General features: G+C 47.6%; 1 protein-coding gene across 1 annotated transcript in view; it reads right to left on the reverse strand.

Moving 5' to 3' along the window:
• ZCCHC24 (zinc finger CCHC-type containing 24) overlaps nucleotides 1-21742 on the reverse strand; it is a 141016-nt gene extending 119274 nt beyond the window's left edge. Inside the window, exons 1-2 of the mRNA XM_036734791.1 lie at nucleotides 21208-21742; nucleotides 4922-5122 (exon numbers count right to left, since the gene is read on the reverse strand). Of these exons, the coding sequence (XP_036590686.1) occupies nucleotides 4922-5122; nucleotides 21208-21450 (444 nt within the window). The 5' untranslated portion in view covers nucleotides 21451-21742. The remainder of the gene's footprint in view (nucleotides 1-4921; nucleotides 5123-21207) is intronic.
• Nucleotides 21743-21996: the final 254 nt, after the last annotated feature.

Genomic DNA, 21996 nt, shown 5'->3' on the forward strand with positions numbered 1-21996 from the left:
TGTGAGGACAGCTTGTTCAGAGCAAAATGCTCCAGTTGTGGTTTCCAAGGCCCCTGCTCCCTCTGTATACTGAAGCTGTCTAAGTTACAGGCTGGCCCGCCAAGCATTAGGAAGAGCCAGCTGTTCGCAGGTTGAGCAAGATTCTGAAATGCAGATGTCGGGGAAGGAGCCTTTGATGTCTCAGACTTCCAGGCAGCTTACATTTGAAATGAGGTTATAAAACCAACCCACCCCCATAATCCTGCTGTACCCCTAGACAGTTGCCACCCTGAGATGCAAAAGGAACAGAACAACTGTGTAAAAAGAAAGGCAGCTGCTCTTTGCCAGATCCTCACTCAGTCAAATCCTCTTCTCCCATGATACAGTAAATTCATTCAGGAATCCTGATAGCATTCACACACAGGTGTGTCTAGTCTACATCACCCTAAGAGGACCCCTCTCCCATCACACACACACACACACACACACACACACACACACACACACACACACGCATGCACATACTCTACACTAGCATTTAGGTCTCTAAGAGGCACCCTAGGCTGAGGCCTGGTTTAACACCCTGAGTGTTTGCATTCCCTCACTCCCTTACTATTTGGGTTATCTCTGCCCACTGTGTGTTTCAGTAACCCCAATGGATTTTTTAAGTGCATGGGGCTGCATTTACGTAGCTTACAGTCAAAGTCCAAACTCTGGCCATTGCTGGTGTGGGCCAAGTAATAAATTCACTCTTTGGAAGAGATACAGGGGAGCTTTGGTTCTTCACTGGGCTCAGAGTGGTTTCCTCCACATTCACCAAGTGCTAAAAAGTAACCAGAGCCAGTAGAACGATGGAAACATTGTAAATTCTGGCTGTTTGTTCAGAAGTTTCTCTTTAGCCAGGTCTCACTGGTCCCTGCTGACACTAGCCAGAGTTTAGCCAGATCCATTCTTTACGATGCAGTGTGTCCAGTCAGCAGCGGCCCCTTGCAAGACTATAAAGCTTTGTCTTTAGCACCCTCCCACCCCGACTTTCATGCCCTCTTACACCCACCTCAAGCACCCAATACCCTTTGAATGCTTAGGACCATTTGTCTGCTCCTAGCAGCAAGCCAGCTCTCCCCAGCCAGTGCTTGATACTCTGGAACCCCCTCTGCCCTACCTTCTTTTCAATCATAAAGCTGGAAAGAAGTCAATAAACTAATTCACACTAATGTATTAATGTCTGATAATGGCGCAACCATATTACCCCAACCAGGGAAATTTGTATTTTCACAGGGATTCTCTAATGATACAATGCCCTGTAACCAGAAGAGGCTCAATAATTATTTGAAGTTGTGAGGGGGTGGGGTAGAGTGTCTTTAGACCCTATGACTTGGGGAGGGAGACTTCCTAACAACTGTTAACAATTGTCTGTTGAAGGAAAATATGTAACTGTTTACTATGTGCCAAGGGCATTGCGCTAAGCGTTGAGAGGAAATGCAAAGGTTTAAATAAAATACCTTTCTTGCCTTCTATACAAATACCTGTAGCATATAACTATAATACAACATAAAACATAATGAGCGAAGAGAAGGAGAGACAAAGCACTATTAGTTCTGAGGAGGAAGCTACCACCTCTGGCTGGGGTATCATAAGGTTTCATGAAGCAGAAGGCATGTGACCTGGGCTTGATCTCAATAAGTAAAGAAGGCAGAGATAGCACATTGCATAAAGACTCAGCCTTGGTCAGGAGAACCTGAGTTCAGATTTTGCCATCTTGGTTGTGAGTCCTTGGGCAAGTCACTTGGGCAAGTTGCCCCAGGGAACCCTCTAAAGACAATGAGTTGCAAAACAAATGCTGAATTGCATTGTGGGGGGTTAGTTTCCTCACTGGGCCTTCCTTCCACGGATGGATCCTTCCAGAATTGTCTTGAGGATCAAATGAGATGATGTATGTACATCCCTTTGCAAACTTAAAACACTATTCAAATCCTAGTTATTCTTATGACATCACAGATCTGAGCTGAAAAGAAAAAATAAGTAAGTAAAGGGAGGAAATGATATGGCAGGTGTGGTGACCAGTGACCACAAAACCAGGAGAGCTCAGGACATGAACAGAGTGTAACAAATAGCAAACAGGAAGCCAGAGAAGTGTTTTGAGCAAAGCAGTGACATGAGCTGATCTGTGAACGAGGAAGAAGAATCTAATAGCACTACCAAGAATGGATTGGAGTGGAAAGACTACATGTAGGAAGACCGAGGAGTGCCCTAGAATGTAAAAATGCCATGTAGACACCTGTCTATCCCACCTACACCAAAGATTCAGCACATTGTCCCAGGTGGGGATGCCCAGGCCTCAACCTATCATCACCACCATCCCAGCTATGGAGACTCTAATCAGGAGCTGAGGAGTCCATACCATCCACTACTGCTACAGGGTTTCTGAAGCAGGGATGGGTACTTTGTATCCTCACTCTCCTTCCCTTCTGCTGCCTCAGTATCAGGAGACTTAAATGGAATATGGCTAACAGTCCTCCAGCATTCCTGCCTCCTTTACACTGGCTGACTCAGCTGTCTTCCAGCATCAGGACAGTTGACGATGAAATAACAACCAAATTAAAAAAAAAAAACATAGCAAGCCACCTTGATGCTGATGGTAGCATAGCCAGGCAGTCATATCTTTGGTGAGGTGGTGTTACCATTCTGGAAAGACACCTGTCAAAAAACCTGGGCTGCAATTCTAGCTCTGCTCCTAACTTGCTGTGTGACCTTGGACAAGTCATTCATTTCTCCCCGGATCAGTTTTGTCATGTGTAAAGTGACATACTGGATCTAGATGATGCCTAAGTTCTCCTTCAGCTCTAGTAATCTGTGAATCTGATTCTGTTTTAGCTCTCACTGATTCCCCTCACCTCTGAAATTCTCTATAGAGGGGGGTGGGTGAGTACTTTATATTAATTCTATCCTGTCAGGTATGTTCAGTATTATTCTGGCTATTTAGTTCTTATCTCCTCCAATAGTCTGCCAGCTCCTTAAAAGGAAGAGCTATGTCTTTTGTTTCTATATTCCCCAAAGTGCTTGGCAAAAAGCTGAGCCTGTCATAGAGTTAATAAAAGCCAAATAAATAGTTGCTTATGTCCTCTCTCCCTCCTATTAAGAGAAGAAGAGAGCAGAGATTAATGAGCCCCAGAGCCACATGAGAAGTGGGCACGGAAATCACCACTGAAAATTTTGCATGTGATTAATATTTGATGAATTGAATTGACTTAGCGATTCATTTTAATTAATAGCTCTTGATTAATAATATTAATGTTAATTCACTGTCTCATTGGTGCTAATAAGAGCAGTTTGCACTCTCTGAGCTACATGGCTCGAACACAAAGCTGTCACTGATCCCCCTACCCCTAAAATAGATAATCCACTTGGGAATAACTAGGAGTTAATGATCTTGGAGAACAGATATTCTTCACTCACTTCTTTCATCAGTGATTTAGTAACCCCTGGTGGATGAGAACTCTGCTCCTCATCTACCTGTCACAATGGGCCATGGCCAAGGTCAAAGTCAAGGTCTCTCTGTGGGCTTCTCAGAGGGGCAGACCCATAGCTGCAACCAGGGGTGAGAGATAAGAAGAGGAAAAAAATCCCCACACCAACTCTTACAATCAAGTAATCTTGACACCTATGGACTCAGCTAAGAAGACTGCCCAGGTGCTGAGCTGTGCAAAAAGTGACAAAATGAGCTCTCTCTGGTGTCGGGCAGGAAGCATCCATGCTCAGCTCCAGGATCCAGTATCAAAGGCAAAGTCTCTCTCGTTCCCTCCTAGTCTACGTCATTTGCAATTGATGGAAGGAGACTCAGTCTGTCAAGGAACTGAGGATGGAGGACAGTGAATTTAATTCCACAGCTCTTCTGAGACTCCCAAGCACCCCCTTGCCTGTTTCCCTTTTGTTACACAGTAGAAAGGCACTTTCCTCTTCCCAGGAAGCCCTCTTTCCCCTGCTGCATCCAAGGCAAGCCTCCCTGGCTTACAGCCCAGCCCTTTCCCTAGAGGGCTGGCCTTCCTGGGCCTTGAAGACCCTCTGATTCTCTCTGGATTCCCCAGAATAGTGGCTGCAGGATAGAAGAAGCAGGGAGGTGAGGCAGCTGAGGTATATGGGGAACACCGCAACTGAACACATCTGGATTCCTGGCACCCGCCCCACATTCCTTCCCTGTGACTGAGAGGAGGCGGGGGCCTTGGGAGAGTGGTGAGGAGGCTGCAGTGCTTGCCAGCTTCCCCTCCCACCAGGGCCTGGACCCCCTGGCCAGGCCAAATGGAAACTCGAGCCAACAGGAAACCTGGCCATGGATCTTTCAGGGGTAAAGGGGAAAAAAAGAGGCCAGGGAAGGCTTTGGAAAAAATTCCCCCATCACCTTTCTCCTAGGTTCAGGGAACTTAGAATCTCTGTCTCAAGTCTTCCAACTGGGACAAGTTTACTAGTAGGGGCCTTTTTCTGGCCTTCCTTCTTTGCCAGGACCTTGGGACCAGGAATCCCAGGATTCAAACCCATAAACTTCTCCCTTTCTCCGCAAAGTGTGGCAACACAACACTTGCCAATTCCACCCAATATCAAACTGGAAATGGGGCATGCAATCATCTTTACACCAACCTCTAACACACCGACAACTTCTTTCTTAAGAAGATAGGAAGGAAGGAAAGAAGGAAGGAAGGAGGAAGGAGGAACTAGAGAAAGGAAGGGAAGAAGGAAAAAGGAGGGAGGGAGAGGAAAAAGAAAAGGCAAATATTGGAGAAAAGCAGAAAGCTTCACCAGACACTCATTTTTGAAAGTAAGCAATGTTCAAGGTCAGATGTCTCCTTCCCCTCCACAGTGAGAGGTTAATTTTTCCAATGAACTTAGACCAGAGTCCTCCTGAGAGGTTGGGAGCCTTAGTCATGTGCTTGGGCAACCTGGTTCTTACCTGGGGGCAATCTTTGATGTAGTGGCCCTTGTTGAAGCAGAGATGGCAAAGGTAATTGGGAGGTGGCCTCTTGCTGGGCTTTCGGGCCTCAGAGGAGAGAGACAAGTCAGAGAAGTGCTCGGTGAGGGAGCTGAGCCCATCCACGATGTTGTTGAGAGAGCCATAGGGAGATGCACTCTTGTACAGGCTGCTGCTGAGGGCCTGGGGAGAGAGAAGTTTAGAGGTTCATAGAATTTAGTGTCAGAAGAGATCTTAAAGACCTGTCTAGTCTAACCTACTCACTTTACAGATAAGGAAAGTCAGACCCAAAGAAAGGAAGGAGCTGGGTCCATGGTCCCACAGCCAGTAAGTATCAAAGCCAGAAGATGAGATGTGGAAGGAAGTTAAGACAAGGTTGGAAAAGGCAACAAGGTTTGAGACCAGAGGAGCCTCCATCCTCCCCTCTTCACACTAACCTCAATACTTTAAATGCTGGTTGTGAGACAAAAGACCTAGAGGAAAACTCAGATGATGCTCCCCATGCACACCTTATTGTTATTACAGCCCTCACTTTATTTGCTCCCAAATCAAACCTGTCACTAGACCCACTGATCCCTACCCCTGCTCCCTGTGAGGCTGAGGTGGTAACAGCCCTTTGATGCCTGACTGAGTCAAGGGCCCCCTTCACCCAAGTGACTCCTACCTGGCCCACTGTGATTGATTAGTCAGTATTAATGCAACTGGGGCAAAGACCAGTAAAGACACCCAGGGCCCACTCCCTGACCCCTCCTCCCAGAGCCCCCAGCATGGGTGAGCACAGCCTCTGTCCAAATCCCTAGCAAGGCAGTGGTTCCTGGTCTGTCTAGGTGAGGGAAACCAGACATCTCCCTTGGGCAGGGCTTCAGAGACAGTGCAGTCTGGCCCCCTAGCCTGATGTATACATGGTCTATTTATAGGCATCACCAGCTCGGGGCTTTGTTAGACAAGGATTTGACAGGCAGCAGTGGGATGGGCGAGACCATGTGGAGGTGGGGGGCCATAGCTCAGTGATGATCCACTTTGGAGAATGGCTGCTATCCTCATTTTAACCCAGGAGAGAATGAAGAGGTGGTATCCCTCACAGCGGGAGTTGGGGGTAAGAGAAGGCCAAGGCAGAAATAAACTTTAGACATTCCTAGTTCCCAGACCCAATAGGGCCACTAATTAATTCTATGTGATGGGCATATGGAGGATGGGACACCATAGTCTCTGATCCCAGAAATATTCTTAGGTCAAGGCTTAATGCCCCATTCTGCCTGCAGCCATGAAGAAGGTGGTAATGATAGCTAATCTGTTGGCCCATAAGGAGGCTTGGAAAGCAATGGAAAGGGAACTCTTCCCTGGATTCCTTGGCTGACAACTTCATCTCCAGATCACTTAGTTCTTGATTATCCCCACCCCGGAACTGAACCCTAAAGCAGTTGTTCGTTCTACTAAACCATAGTACCAAGCTCCTGTGATGGAAAAGGGAAATCTCTGAGCTTCTGAACTATGGCTTCAAAAGAGTCCTTGGAGGGATAAGAGAACAAATGCTATCATGCCACCCACCCTTCCATGATTTGGGATTCAACATTAGTCACCTCCAAAGAAATCCGGGCAGCTGGCATCTGCCAAGTTCATTTTTTCCTTTTCATTTCCTCCAAAACTTTTGAGGTCTTTGAAAAACAACAGAAGGCAAAGAACATCAGACTAAGAACCAAAAGACCCAGCCAGATTCTACTCGTGCCTCTAAATGACTGTGTGACCTGGGGCAAAGACCTGCCTTCTATTGGCCTCAGTTCTCCCATTCATGAAATGAAAATACTAATCTCTGCCCTGCCAACCTGGCCTCAGAGTGCTAATGAGATGATCAAATGACATAATAGATATAAAAGTACATTGCAAATGATAAAACAATGTAAGGTATCGTGTAAATGACCCGCTGAGACTCTAAGACTGATCATTAGCTCCTCTAAGATTGGACTCTGGTTCTGACACCAAGAAGTTGATCCAAACAAGAACTTCAGAGCCATAAACTTTCATGGTAAGTAAATGCAATTTCAGAAATAATAGCGTCTCCCCATATCAACTTCTTTTTAAATAGAGATTTATGAGATTCTACAGGAATCAGTAATATTCTGGCAGCAAAATGTTGATGGATAAGGAAACCTACTAGTTAAGTCTTAACAAAGCTCTCCTCACTCTGGAGACCATGTTCAGCTGCCCACTGCCACTGCCACAGACAACCACTTTCCCTACAGCTCCCTGAGCATTCTGTCTTCTTTCATGACACTCCCAAGTGTTATGTTTGCATTTATGCAGAATTTTCCTAGTTTTGCAGGAGGATTTGGGGGGACTAATTCAATTCTGGCCTGGGAAAGACTCCCTGAAGTGTTAGGTCCAAATATTTCATTTCTCCTCCCCCACTCTTCCACCAGCTCCAATTCCCCAAACTTCTGCTCTGACCATTAAGGCACACTGCCATTTCCCTCACTCCCTTTAACCTCTTTCCAAAGCCTTCCATAAAAGGTTGGTGACCTTAGGGGTGGGACAGCAATGTTTCCTCTCTCAAAGCTATCCAGAGGCTGCTCAGCTCCTGGAGTGTGTGGGGAGGAGGAAGGGGGAAGGGGGAAGGGGGTAGGGAGGAAGGGAACAGATCTGGAGAATTTCTTAGGGATCAAGGTAAATGGGTGCAAACTTGCACTTGGACTATTCTCCTGCCATGGTTTCCCACAGACTCCCTAGACTCCCTGTGGGGGAAGGGGCACCTCCAGCTGTCGGACCTCTTGGGGAAAAAAAAACCCCACAATCAAAACTGATGTCTTTGGCAACACTCTCCCCACTAAAATACAGCTTTTCCACCTATCACAAAAGCCTGAGGAAAGGAGGAAGAACCATGTAAGATGCAGGCCAAAAAAAAAATACACTGGAAAATTAGAATAAAGCTGATTCATTCTATCCCACTGGCTGTTGTTCTCAAAGAAATAGGGCTCTCTCTAGAAGACCCAACAGTTCCCTCTATGTCCCTGCTCCCTTTGGCATCCATCCTCCCTCCCCCCCCCCTTTCTCTTTCCCCCTCTCTCTCTCCCTCTCTCTCCTCCCTCAGGCTTTCACCCATAAGACAGGAGACCCACCACAAAAATGCCTCCTAGGATTGATTTGGACCCAAGCCACTACAAAGGAATCTTGGAGCCGGGGAGAGGGGGAAGAGGGAAGGGGGGGGAGGGGAAAGGAATCCTCTTGCTCACTCAGCCTCCTCCAAAAGTGATGGCACTGAGATTCCAAAACCAGTCTGATTTTTCCTTCAGTTAAAAAGACAGAAAGAGAACAAAATGACAAACTCGGCCCAAACTCACAGAGATCTATCTCCCCATCCCCTGAATTCCCATGGTAACTACTACTTTTACCATGTTTAGAATTAATGTTGATGACTTGTCTAATATTGTTCGTTATCTTTTTATGAACTACCTTATCAACTAGACTGTAAGCTCTTAAAGGGCAGGAATTGTATAGTGTACACCTTGGTATCTGTCACATCACCTACCAAAGGACTAAACACACAGTAGCACTTACCAAGCCTCAAGGCCAGATCATCCACTTCTAAGATGCCTTCCCTACTCCTGCTCAAATTCTGTGGGAAGCCTATTGAGTCTACCTTATGGGCAGCTAGGTGGCATGGTGGATAGAAGGCCAAGCCTGGACTCAGGAAGACCTGAGTTCAAATCTAGTCCCAGAAACTTACTGTGTTACCCTGGGCAAATCACTTAACCCTGTTTGTCTCAGTCTCCTCATCTGTAAAATGAGCAGGAGAAGGAAATGACAAACCCCTCCAGTATCTTTGCCAAGAAAACCCCAAATGGGGTCACAAAGAATTGGAAAACAATTGAACAACAACAAATTCGTTTTGTCTAATCTCCATTGGACCCTCATTGCATCCACTGGAAGCTCTCTCTTCTCCCCTACTCCATACCTCAAAACTCTGTGATGTCATCTTCTTTGTTTCAGTTTCTGAGAAAGAAGTGACCTCTCTCCATGCCAAGGCCAACGGCTGTACTTATACTCTTGATCTCATGGCCTCCTATTTCCTCCAGGAGCTTGTTCCCTTGGACCATTCTATCTCATTCTTTCAATTTCACTTTCTCCCTATCTACGGGCTCCTTCTCCGCTATCTCCAAACATGTTCAGGTCCTTCTCTATTTTTCAGAAGCTCTCACTTCACATTGCCATCCCTTCAAGCTAATGGCCTTTACCTTTACACTTTCAAACTCTCAGAAAAAGTAATTTTCCCCATTGACCTCATTTACATGTCAGTTCTCAACCTTGTGCCATCTGGTTTAAATCCCACCTACTGAAAAAGTTAGCGCCTTAGAAGTTTCTTGGTCCTTCTCCTATTAGCTTCAGAATATCTGACCACCACCCTCCTCCTGAATACTCTTTCTTCCTTTTGTTTATATGGCACTGCTTTCTCCTGGTTCTCTTCCTACCTGAATAATAACTTCTGTGTTTCATTTGCTGGATTATCATTTACCTCCTGCCTCTTCAGCATGGATATCCTCCAAGGCTCTGCCTTTTCACATTCTCATGGACTCTCATAGATTCAATTATCATCTCTATGCATATAACTCTCAAATCTATCTATCTATCTATCTCTAGGTAGCTACTGTGTCAGCATCTCTAACTTGTCTTCTCCCTCTAAACCCTTTCCTACCCTGGACTTCCCTACTTCTGTTAAAGGCACCATTGATTCTTCTGGTTACTCTGATTTGCAACATCTGAGTCATCTTAGATGTTTACCTCTGCTCCCCCACCACATATAACCTTTTACCAAGTCCTGCCAATTCTATCCCCACACCTGTCAAACCTGTTGTCTCCTCTCCCCCACCATCATCATCATAGTTCAGATTCTCATTATCTCTGTTGTAATAGCTTTCTAATTGGTAGTCTCTACTTCTGCTTCTAGTTTCTTCACTCTCTAATCCATCATAATAATCTTCCTAAGGCACAAGTTTGACCAGGTCACTTCTTGTTCAAGAATCTATATTGGCTTCGCCTTGACACTAAGACAAAAAACAAACTCCTCAATCTGGCATTGAAAACCCACCATAACCAGACTCCAACCTACCTTTCCAGACTTGTTCCATATAATTTCCTTTCCTGCATGCTATGTTTCAACCAAATTGGACTAATAGCTTTTCTGCCAGATGTGACACCCTGCCTCGCACCTCTAGACCTTCCCATAGACTATGCTCCATGCCGGGAATTCACTCCACCCCTACCTCTACCTCTCCAGATCTTTATCTTTCTTCAAAGATCAGTTCAGGTGCTACCTCCACCATGAAGCCTTCCTGGATTTTTTTCTATGTCCCCCTCACCCAGGAATTGTACTTTCCATTTAATTGTCTTGAATTTACTTGTTTGTGTACATTTTGTGTCTCCTTAGCAGATTATAGATACCTCTGTAGCTGGAATGATTTTGTTTTTGTCTTTAGCATCTAGCACGTAGCCTTGGACACAGTAGACATTCAATGAATATTTGCTGAATTGAATTGAATGGTTGCTGCTGCAGGCGATGGTGATTTCCATAGCAATTTTCACATATATTATCTCACTGGAGCCTCACAATAACTCTACCTAGTAGACAAGGTGGATTTCATTGACCCACCTAACAGATAAGGAAATGAGACAGAGGTGGGATTTGAACCAAAGCTTCCCAGTTCCTAGTCCTTTCTTTGCTCTTTCTATTCCATATTGCCACTCCTTGAAAGATACCAACTCAACTGGAGCTGAATGCCTCTGTTACCTTCCAGGATGCAATCAGAGAGTCCAGGAGTGGGGCTTGAAAACAGAAAGCTCCAGGATGATCTCCTGGTAACATATAGCCCGTCCCCTTTGCACCACCCCGTCCTCCAGGGAGGTGAAGACAGAGATGAAGGAAATCATAGGATCACATATTTTGAGTTAGAAGGGACCATAGAATCCATCCAAGTCCCACCCCCTCATTTTACATGGCCTCAGAGGAAGCTACTGTTAGAACAGATCATGAGAGATTGTCTCCTCCAACCCTCTATCCTCAAGGAGATGAAGATCTAGCTTGCAAAGGTTCATAAAGAATTCAGCTGCTAGGAATCTCAAGAACAATATGACATGATGACAATGGTATAGATGAAAACAACACAAAATGGGCATCTGGATTCACATTAAATGCAATAAACCATGTTGTTCACAGAAGACAGAGGATGAAACACACTTTTCTCCCCCAAGAAGGGAGGTGGAAAACTATGAGTGGACAATGTTGTATGCCCCATCCTGTGAGATCAGCATTGTCTTTCTTTTACTTTGTTACAGGGGAAGGTTCTCTTGTAGAGAAGCAATACTGGCACTAACTGTGGCATACAAAAACAAGGAATCTGCAAAACATTCTAAAATAAAGACAGAATCTACGTAGCTCCACCTCTCCCTTGACCATCCAAAGGGCCTGAAGTTGCAGATGCCAAGTAAGATTTCCTAGTAATTACATGTGGTTCCCCAGGAGGTAAACTCTCTAGACCCTGGAGTTGAGGCCTAGGCTTTTTGTGTCCTCATAAAAAATCACTGGAGACCATTCTCTTTCCAGTTCCCACTTAGAGGAGATAAGGTCCTCAGAAGACAATGAAGAAAGGGAATGTGTATTAGAAACAAGTAGTGATATCCAAAGACAGAGATGACAGAAAAAAGATGGAAGAAGCAGACAGAGGCAGAGAAAGAGGAGATGGACATGGGAAGAAGCAGAGACAGAAGTCAGACAGAAACAAAGTTAGGCAGACCACAGAAGCAGAGAAGTTTATAAAGGAGACAGGTGGATAACTGGCAGAGAAGACAGAGACAGGGGCAACAGGTAGGAATACAAGAAACAAACAAAAGCAGACAGGCAGGCAGGTATGATGGTAATGAGCAGATATGTAGGGGGTCAGACAGAGACAGACAGAAGAGAAAGGCAGAGACGGAAAGGAAGAAACAGAGACAGGGAGAGATAGGGAGGAGAAGGGCAGAAACAAATGAACTCCTTCCAGAGAAGGGCTTTCTAACTCTTGTCCTCAGCTCGGGATGGAGTGAGTGTGTGGGGGGATGGGGGGTGGGGTTTTTTCAACTCGGAAACAACTGTCCTCTTATCTTAGAGGGCAGTCCTCACATGAGACCTCTGTGGGAGACAAGGCGAGCTATTCACCCTGCAAATTTCTCTGCCCCCATAGTCTTCTTTCTGCCTCCAGAAGTCAGATGGGTCCTACCTAGAGGCAATCCTTACAGAATCAAGGACTGATAGCCCTCTCCTCACAGCCTACCTTTCAGAAAGGGAGGAGATAGGGCTGAGGAGACAGCTGGGACACAGAGCATGGACCAATGAGTCTGAGCCTGCCTGGGGTTCTCTGTGTTAGGGAACACAAGACTCAGAAGTGGTCTGGAAGAAGGGCAACTAGGGAGCACATAGTTCTGCAGGGACCCTTATGCTCCAATTTCCACAGTCTCAGTCAGATTCAGATAAAGATTGTGTTTCCTGTAGGGAAACAAATCCAAATTGGACCTGTGGTTTGAAAACACTGGGTTGGGTTTTAAAGGAAAAGGGCGGGCCCTTTGACAGACTGTCTGGAAAGAAGGGAGAAAGAAGGAAAGAGAGAGAGAGGAAGGGAGGAAGGGAGGAAGGGAGGAAGGGAGGAAGGGAGGAAGGGAGGAAGGGGGGAAGGGAGGAAGGAAGGAAGGAAGGAAGGAAGGAAGGAAGGAAGGAAGGAAGGAAGGAAGGAAGTCATTGACACTGGCAAACCTCAGGTCAAAGGCCAAGAGCAGAGGGGCCTGGCCCACCACACAAGAAAAGCTGCACAGCAGCTCTCTTTAAGACTGCCTGGGGGCAGCTAGATGGCGCAGTGAGTACAGCACCAGCTCTGGAGTCAGGAGGACCTGAGTTCAAATCCAACCTCAAACACTTGACACAATTACTAGCTGTGTGACCTTGGGCAAAGTCACTTAACTCCAATTGCCCTGCCTTCCCCCTTCCAAAAAAAAAAAAAAAAAGACTGCCTGGCTTTCCCACAGAGAACATCTGATGATCTCACCCCTAGGCATGGATGCCTAGGGGAAAAAGAGATAGAGAAGGGGAATGGAGGAGGCAGACAGAAACCAAGGGATAAAGAGAAGGCAGAAGGAAGATGCCAGAAGCAGCAGCTTCATCCCAGTGTCTCCTTCCCTCCTCCAGCACCTGCCGTGTTTACCACACAGGGTAGCACTCACTGGCACCTACTGACTTCTCTTTTTACTGAGCTGTTTCCTAAAGGTATATCTGGTCTCCCTACCTAGATTAGAAGCTCTGTAGGGCAGGGGCAGGGACTACCTTCTTTCTATATTCCTGTTGAATGAATGAAAAACAGAAAAGAAACAAAAGGGCTGAACTAAGGCTATATTCCCAAACCATGAGATTGAAACCTATTCTATAGGAAGGAGGGTTTTTCAATCCAATTGATTTAGACTCCTATCTGCCCATCACTGGGCTACATACAGCAGCGGTGGGGAACCTGCGGCCTCTAGGCTAAATGTGGCCCTCTAGGTCCTTGGGTGTAGCCTTTTGACTGAGTCCAAGTTTTACAGAACAAATCCTTTTATTAAGGGGATTTGTTCTGTGAAGTTTGGATTCAGTCAAAGGGCCACACTTGGATTCAGTCAAGGCCACGGGTTCCCCACCTTGTCAGCTAGAGGGAAACGAGAAGGACAAAAGATAGTGTGCCTGCCCACATGTAGCTTATGGTCTTAAGTCCTGTGATTTCATTGATATAGGGAAATCTTGGTAAGGAAACTACCTCTATGAAACCATATGAGAGCATCTGCTCTGCAATTCTGTCTATTTCACAGGGTGTTGTAGGATTAAATTAGATAATGTATGGGGAGGGGGGAAGCTAGATGGTGCAGTAGATGGAGTACCAGGCCTGGAATTAGGAATGCTCATCTTCATGAGTTTAAATCTGGCCTTATATACTTACTAGCTGTGTGACCCTGGGCAAGTCTTAACCCTGTTTGCCTTAGTTTCCTCATCTGCAAAATGAGCCAGAGGAGGAAATGGCAAACCACTCCAGTATCTTTGCCAAGAAAACTCCAAATGGAGTCATGAAGAGTCAGGCACAACTGAAATGACTGAACAACAAGAAATGCATGTAAAGATGGAATACCAAATCAAATATTTCATAAATGTAAAGAATCATGATCATTATTAAATTCTTCTCTTGATCTGCTGGTTCTCCTCCTCTCAATGCCTTTAACAAGCAGCCCAAGGCTCTCTGACAGCCCCCTGGTTCCTTCCCACTGCCCCACTCATCTCCTAGTCCAGTTCTCCACCCTCCTGCCTGACTCAGAAAGACCACGAGGTGTGGTCTGTCCTTTGAGCCCAGCAACCAGCCAAGTCCCACTTAACTCATGAGATCAGGCAAGGTCATTCTGCTTCAGCCAACAAAGCTCCCAAAGCCAACATACTTCATGTTGAATTCACCTCCTCAACTTTCCCAAGGGCAGCTTGGGAGGGCTTTGTACGTACTTTCTGAGTTTCTGTCTGGGTCAGTACGTCTGAGTTTCTCAGGACCTCAAATGTCCAAACCAAAGGTGGTTTCAGAAAACAGACACTCCTGCCCCAAGGACCACACTCATTCCTACCTGAAGACCAGTCAGAAGTCCATGTGTCTCTTTCATAGGCCATGTCATCTGTCACTGAGGGTACCAAAGATTCCCCACCCATTGTCAGCACTCCATGGTCCTGCTAGGTGGTCCTACATTCCCTCAATTCAAGAATAGAAGCAAACCAACCAGTCTCATGGAATCACATAAACTCAGAAGGAGAAATGACCTCAGTGGCCATCCAGACCAACTCATACCTGAAAGGAATCCCCACTATAACGTATCTAACAAGTGGACACCCAGCCTCTTGTTAAAGAGCTCCAGTGAAGGAGAACTTGCTGCCTCCCAAGAAAGCCCATTTCTCTTTTGGACAGCTCTAATTGTTAAGTTTTTCTTGACATCAAGCCTAAAATTGTCCTCTTTGCACCTTCCACCCACTTGCTCCTGGCTCTGCCTTCTGGGACCAAGCAGAACAACCTTATCCCTTTTCCATAGGACATCCCTTCACACACTTAATCACAATGGCATGCCCCCCTTGGGTCTCTTCTCTAGGCTAAACCTCCTCATTTTCTTCAAACGATCCTCCGATGTTATGGATTCAAGGCCCTTTCACCAGCCTGGGTGCCCTCCTCTGCCAGATTATCAACGTTCTTCCTAAATATGATGTCCAGAACTGAACACAATACTCCATTTGTGGTCTTACTAGGGCAGCGTGCACGGGGACTCACACCTTCTCATTCCTGGAAGCTAAGTCTTCCATGTGGTCCAAGATGACATCAGTTATTTGGCTGCTAACTCAGAGAGAGCTTGCAGGCCACTAAAATCCCCAGATTCTTTTTACACTTGAGGAGCTGGGAGGTGGTTGAGTCCAAATAGGAGATTTTACATCTACCCCTCTTGAACTTGATCTTATCTGATGCAGCCCAGGGCTCCAGCCTGGCAAGTCTTTTTGGTCCTTTCAAATCCACTAACCTGATGGTACTTTCCAACAGCCTCATGACAGATGTTAGGTTTATGGGCACATTCGCCGTTCACAGTTCCAGACAAAGGTGGTGGAGTCTGGATGGCTGCTAGATCAAGGGAAGTGACATCAAAGTTTCACTTTTCTTTGCTCTAGGCAGCCTGCATCTGCAATCTGGGGGCTACATTTTGGGAAAGACATTGACAAAGTAGAGTCCAGAGAAGGGTGACTGATGATGGGGCTAGAAGGTAAGAAAAACCTAAAAAAAAGGAAGAACAGGGAGAAATGAGGGATATCACTGTCTTCAACTATCTGAAGGAGACAAGAGAATAGACATGTTCTGTATAGTTCTAGAGCACAGAACTCGGATGTGTAGGTGGAACTTAAAGCAGTGTGATAGCGGAAAGAATCCTGGACATGGAATAGTAATTGTTGAGTTACTTCAGTTGCATCTGACTCTTCATGACCCCATTTGGGGTTTTCTTGGCAAAGATGCTGGAGCGGTTTGCCATTTCCTTCTCCAGCTCATTTTATAGATAAGGAAACTGAGGCAAAAAGGGTTAAGTGACTTGCTCAGGGTCACACAGCTAGTAGGGGTCTGAGGCTGGATTTAAACTCAGGTCCTCCTGACTCCAGAGCTGGTGCTGTATCTACTGCACCAGGTAGCTGCCCAGAAACAGCAGGCATGGATTCAAATCCTGGTTCTGCTACTTAGTACCTGGGTGACCTTGCACAGGTCACAAATTCTCTAGGCTTCAATTTCCTCATCTGTAAAATGAGAGGAATGAATTAGAAACTCAAATAGAAACAGATCTTTGTGGGCCACATTTTTACTTAGAAAACTATATATTAACATTATGTATGTTGTATTGTGTTTTCATTTATTTTATTAAACATGTCCCAATTACATTTTAATCAGATTTGGGCTTCAGTCTACTAGTTTGACACCTCTGAACTAGATGACCTCTATTTATCTCTTCAAGCCTTAGATCTGTGATCCTAAGTAAGCAGGAGGCAGACTGGAGGTTAACATATGGAAGAACTTGGTGATTAATAGTCCTCCCCAACACTGGAATGGGCCAGGCTGCCTTGTGAGAGAAGACAGTCCTCACGACTGGAAGGGCTCAGGCAGAGATTGACTGGCTATCTGACAGGCAGTCTGGAGAGGGGTTCATGAATGCAGTGAACTCAGACTGGACTTGAGAATATCAAATGATGCACATCTGAGAATCTGGGTGCAAAGTTAGAATGAGGTGGAAACCAATATATATATATATAAAACCACTCATTAAAAAAACCACAGTGAGAGAAATCCTGCATCTCCTCTCACTCTCTCCCCCCTCCTCATGCACACACATACTCACACAAACACACACACACACACACACACACAATACATAGCCTTGTTTTCTTCCACCTTTTGCATCATCACACATATGCTTCTGATGAAAGCAGGAAGGAAAGTACAGCTGCCCCTGGCACCAGACCTGAATATTTACAGCCTGGACACTCCACAGCCCCCCGGAGAATCAAACACCAAACTGTGTAAGACAGGACAGGAGAAGAAGCCTAGCAAAGTGGGGCTAACAGACACATCAGTACACTACAGGGCTTCGTTGGAGATTCTGAGGGAATGAAGATTAGGAGAGGAAAAGTGAGGTCTCAGGGAGGGAAGGCTAATGGCCGACATGTGGCCAAGTCTCCTTCCCCCATCTCCAGGTTCTATCTTTGCAGCCTTGCCCTGGTGTGAATTTAAATTCCAAGCAAAACTTGGCAGGGTAGCCTTCTCTCCAGCTTCTTTATATGGCATGCCTTCTCTGGGCACCCAGCAGGGTCTCCCTTCTTTTATGGGCCTCCAAAGCCTGCAGAATCCCTCCCTCCCATTTAGGAAATACCTTGGCCATGAAGTCTGTCAAGTGAGGGACAGCATCCTGCCTTCTCTAAGTTGACAGTGTCAACAGCTAAAGAGATGTCAAGTAGGATGAGGATGGAGAAAACGGGACCAGAGGCCTGTGGAGGCTGCATGTGCAGCAGCTGATGGCCATGCTCACACCAAAGTGAGCTCCCCCAGTCCAGGGGAGCGTCCATGCTCTGAAAGATGCTTCTCTGGGCCAAAGAACTTCACTAGAGTCCTCTTGTTTCCTGTTGCACACAGATCCAGATCCAAGTCACCTCCTTCTGCCCTCTCTTGGGTGCAGATGGTAGAGAACTCACAAAGATGCAAACAGGCAGATACACACACACACACACACACACACACACACACACCCCTGGCCAGTACTCCACTCAGAACACTTCACTTTTCCTCGTTGTCACATTGCTGTTGCAACCCCGTGTGCTGAGATTCCCCAGGAACAATGAGCTTTCTGTGCCCCTACCTCCCCACTCTCCCCCCTCCAGCCCCAAGTCCAAAACCCAGCTCAATCCGTTGCATTTTGCCATTGTCATCGCAGTAATCTGGAGGCTGCTCTGAGATGGGAGCATTTCTGGCAGAGGGGGCTGGCTTGGTCCTGGCCAGCTTTGGTGGTCAGTATGCAAGTCACATCCTCAAGCCCTGCTATGATGACTTGCCAGTCCTCACACATAATAGCAGGCCTCCATGGACTGCCTCTGTTCTCTGTGGAGTCCTCTCCACCCAAGAACCTCTGGTCCACACACAGTCATCTCTTCTCCAACAGCCCCATATTGCTTTCTGTGTTTGTCGGCTATAGGTATTTCTCTCTCTCTCTCTCTCTCTCTCTCTCTCTCTCTCTCTCTCTCTCTCTCTCTCTCTTTCTCTCCCACTCTCTCTCTCTCCTCCTCCCACTCTCTCTCTCTCTCTCTCTCTCTCTCTCTCTCCCAGCTGCTATTTTAGAGCTGCCTTAGATCATTCTCCCGGCCCTGAGCTGAGCAACGTGCCTGTCACTGTCATAGCTTCAACTCAGAGTGGAGTTTAGGGACGAGATGAGAGAAGTAGATGAGAAAGGCCTATAAGAACAGGAACTTCACCTGTGGCCACCTCAGAGACCAAACCATAGACAGCAGGCAAAAACAAACACAACAACCCTGGTGCTTTGAAAAAGCTGTTAAGAAATTGATCTCTTATATTTCTGAAAATAGAATCTACGGGCACTTCTATCTGCTCCCTCCACACTACCTCAATATAAGGTCTTTACATTCCAATGGGGTGAAAGAGAAGCACAAAATATGAAGAGTCAGGTCAGGAAGACCTGAGTTCAAAACCACCCTTAGACATTTAACTAGTTGTGTAACCTAGACACAACTTATTTGCCTCAATTGTAAAATGAGGGTAAATAACAGCACCTACCTTGCCAGATGTTTATGAGGATCAAATGAAATAATATTTGTATAGTGTTTAGCACAGTGCCTGGCACATAGTAAGTGCTATCTATGTAAATGCTTATTCCATTTCCTCTCATATAATGAGACAAGGCAAGACCCTAAATGGGGGGAAGGGGGTTAAACTAGGTGATTTCTAAGATTCCTCCCAGCTCTAAATCTATGAATCTATGATTCCAGGAATCCAGGTCGCTTGATTCTAAGCACAGGATAGTTTTCAATAAACTGCATCACCTCTGGCCATCACTAGGAAGTCTCACGAGAGCAGGTGTTACAAGCCACCAACTTCAAATCACCAAGACACCAGTTACTTCCCTAAATTCCCAAAGTTCCAGACAGGAACACTGGTTCTCCCTATAAAGCTTTCTCAATCAATGAAAGGCAGAGAAGGCACATAGCAAGGGAACCCTGACCACAGGAAATCAATTAATGTGAACTCATCCCTTGCCCTCTTGTCAAAGACAAGGTTGATTACTAAACCAATCCTCCCAAATTTCTACAGTCCAGGTGTGCCCTCCTCCCTCAGTGGTGAGACATAAACAGAGACAAGCCATAACAAAAGGAGAACCTCACTAATAAATAACACAGATACACAGGCCCCCACACACATACACCTCCCCTCCTGGAGGTCACCAAAATGACCAGGACTGATGGGGAAGTGACATCTCACCTCAACTCCCCCCAAGACCAAAAGGTAAATGGTGAAGGAGAAGTGTGAGATGAAGAAAAGGGAAAGAATTGCCAATAGGATAGAGTCTTAGAGAGAAGAAGAGAAAGGAGCTAAGGGCTTTATGAAGTTCTCTGAAGAATGGGATTCAGCTCCCAGGAGCCTGGTAAAGTTCCTCCCTATCCCCTTTGCTACAAACCACAGCAATACATACATACATACATATGTATACACACACGTATATATGTATATGTACATATACATATATATGTTTATTTATTTATCTCCAGCTTATTTGCTTTCTTTTCTCCCCAAAACCGCCCCCACCCCACCCCAATAAGAGAGGAAATACTATGAGTTGCCTTTGTAACCAAATCCACTGAACTGGTGGACTTTGCCACCCTGCCTGGAGCCCAGGTTTCTAGAAAAGGTCCAAGGGAAGCTTGAACACCTCTCTCTTTTCATCTCCTTACTCTCCCCAGCCCAGCTCCCACTCCCCCGTTCCCCTCTCCTCCCCAAAAAGCAAAACACCCTGGGGCTGCCTAGCCCGCAGCTCGGTGGGGCTGCCTTCCCTGTGACTTTTTTTTCCAGACTGGGGGGAGGGGAAGTGGTCTGCAGGGTCACCTTTGAGCCCTCAAAAACCACTTCCTATGTGGTCCCAGGCGACCCACTGAGGTGGGAGCGGCAGGGAGTGGGGGAGGAGCTGGTGGATGTAAATTAAGTGGATTCGAAGGACGGTCCCCGAGGCAGAAAGCAGGGAGGCAAACCCTCCTTTGGCTGTCAGTTTTTCCCAGGATTGCAGACCCTCTGAAGGGATTATAAAATGTAGAGCTGGGAGGAACCTTACATTTAACCTAGCTCAATCCACTCATTTTACAAAGACAGAAACTGAGGCCATTCAAGTTAGGTGACTTGGCTTGGAAGCAGCGAGCCGGGTTTCCAATCCCAGACTCCTGTGCTCTTTGCACTAGCAAAGGCTTTTCTATGAAATCATTTGGGGCTCATCCTGTAGCCATAAGCACGTCAAGCCAGGGAAGAGAAAACAGACTTTGGGCAACTCCCAACAACTCTGCAGAATGAATAGATTCTGGGCTTGCCCCAGGCCCTCCCAACGCGCGGGGATGGAGATGGGTTTTGGCGTAGGAAGGATACTGAGGAGGGGGGCATCCCCCTCCCGGCTCTCTGGCTCTCCTGGGGGCAAGAGTAGAGGTGGGGGTGGGGTGGGGAATCCAGAGCCTCCTGCAGGTCACGAATCCCAGACTCCGCCTGTCAGGAGGCACTGCAGGACGGCCAGTGTTCCTCCCAGGCTCCCCACCCCCTTGCTCTGCGGGCCGGACATCCCGGGCCAGAGAGGGCCCTTCAGGGATGGGGGGGTGGAGGGAACAGGGAGTGGGGAGGCCGCCCGGGCCTGCGCTTGGCGCGGAATGGGGGGGGGTGGTCTCCTGCCCTGCAGAGGACAAGGAACGAGAGCCACCTCAGGGGGCAGGGTGTGGGGGGCTCCCGCGGCGGGATGGGAGATTCCAGAGCGCCCTCGGGGGCTAACCTTGGCAAACTTGGGGGAAAGTGTTGCAAAGTTGGAAGAGAAGAAACTGTTGCAAAGTTGGAAGGGAGCCTGGCCAGGCTGGGCGCGGGAGGAGAAGGGATGGCCCCGCCGGCCGGCTGGGGAGGGATCGGCGGGCAGGGGAGCGCACCCACCTCTCCGCGCTGCAGCTGGAGGAAGCTGTTGAGATAGCTGGAGTTGAGGGGCGAGCCCAGCTGCTCGGGGCTGCCCTTGCCGTAGCCCAGCTCCGGGTGGGAGGCGCCGGCCGGCTCCGGCCGGAAGGCGTCGAAGGCGCTCGCCTGGTGCGTGTCCTGCAGGGACAGGTAGACCCAGTTGAGGAGCTGGGCCGGCTGGTAGACCGAGGCAGCGCTGGTGTCGATGGCTGACAGCAGGCTCATCTTGCTTGCCCCGCTACTCCTCGGCCGCCGCCGCCGCCGTCAGCTCCTGCCCGCGAGCCCCCTCCACCGCTCCTCCCCGGGCCCGCTGCCCCGCTGCGCTCTAGTGAGGGGCGGGGAGGGGGGGCCCGATCCCGCGCCTAGCCCTCCAGCCCCCCCAGCGCCGCCGCCGCCGCCGTTCGCCCTCCGCTCCGTCCGGCAGCCACTCCGCTGCCCGCTTCTCTGCAGCCCGGCCAGCCCCGGCTAGGCGGCCGCGGAGCCCAGAGTGGGGGAAGAAGTTCCACAGGAAACTTTTCTCCCCGCCCCCTTCTCTTCTCTCCGCCCCGGCGGCCGATCCGCTATCTGTCTTATTTCTGACCCCTCCGACAGCCTGGAGTTGGGCTGCAAAGGGGCCGGGGCGGAGTCTCCGCGAGCCCCCTCCCGCCCCCCGCCCCGAACTTTCCCCGATCCCGATTGGTCAGCTCTTTGACCAGGGATGACAAGAGGGCGGGGGAGTGGGCTGGGGGAGTCGCGGGGGAGGGATCTGTTATCTGCATATGTATCAAGCAC

This window comes from Trichosurus vulpecula, chromosome 8, assembly GCF_011100635.1.
Source record: "Trichosurus vulpecula isolate mTriVul1 chromosome 8, mTriVul1.pri, whole genome shotgun sequence".
NCBI classification, from domain to species: domain Eukaryota; kingdom Metazoa; phylum Chordata; class Mammalia; order Diprotodontia; family Phalangeridae; genus Trichosurus; species Trichosurus vulpecula.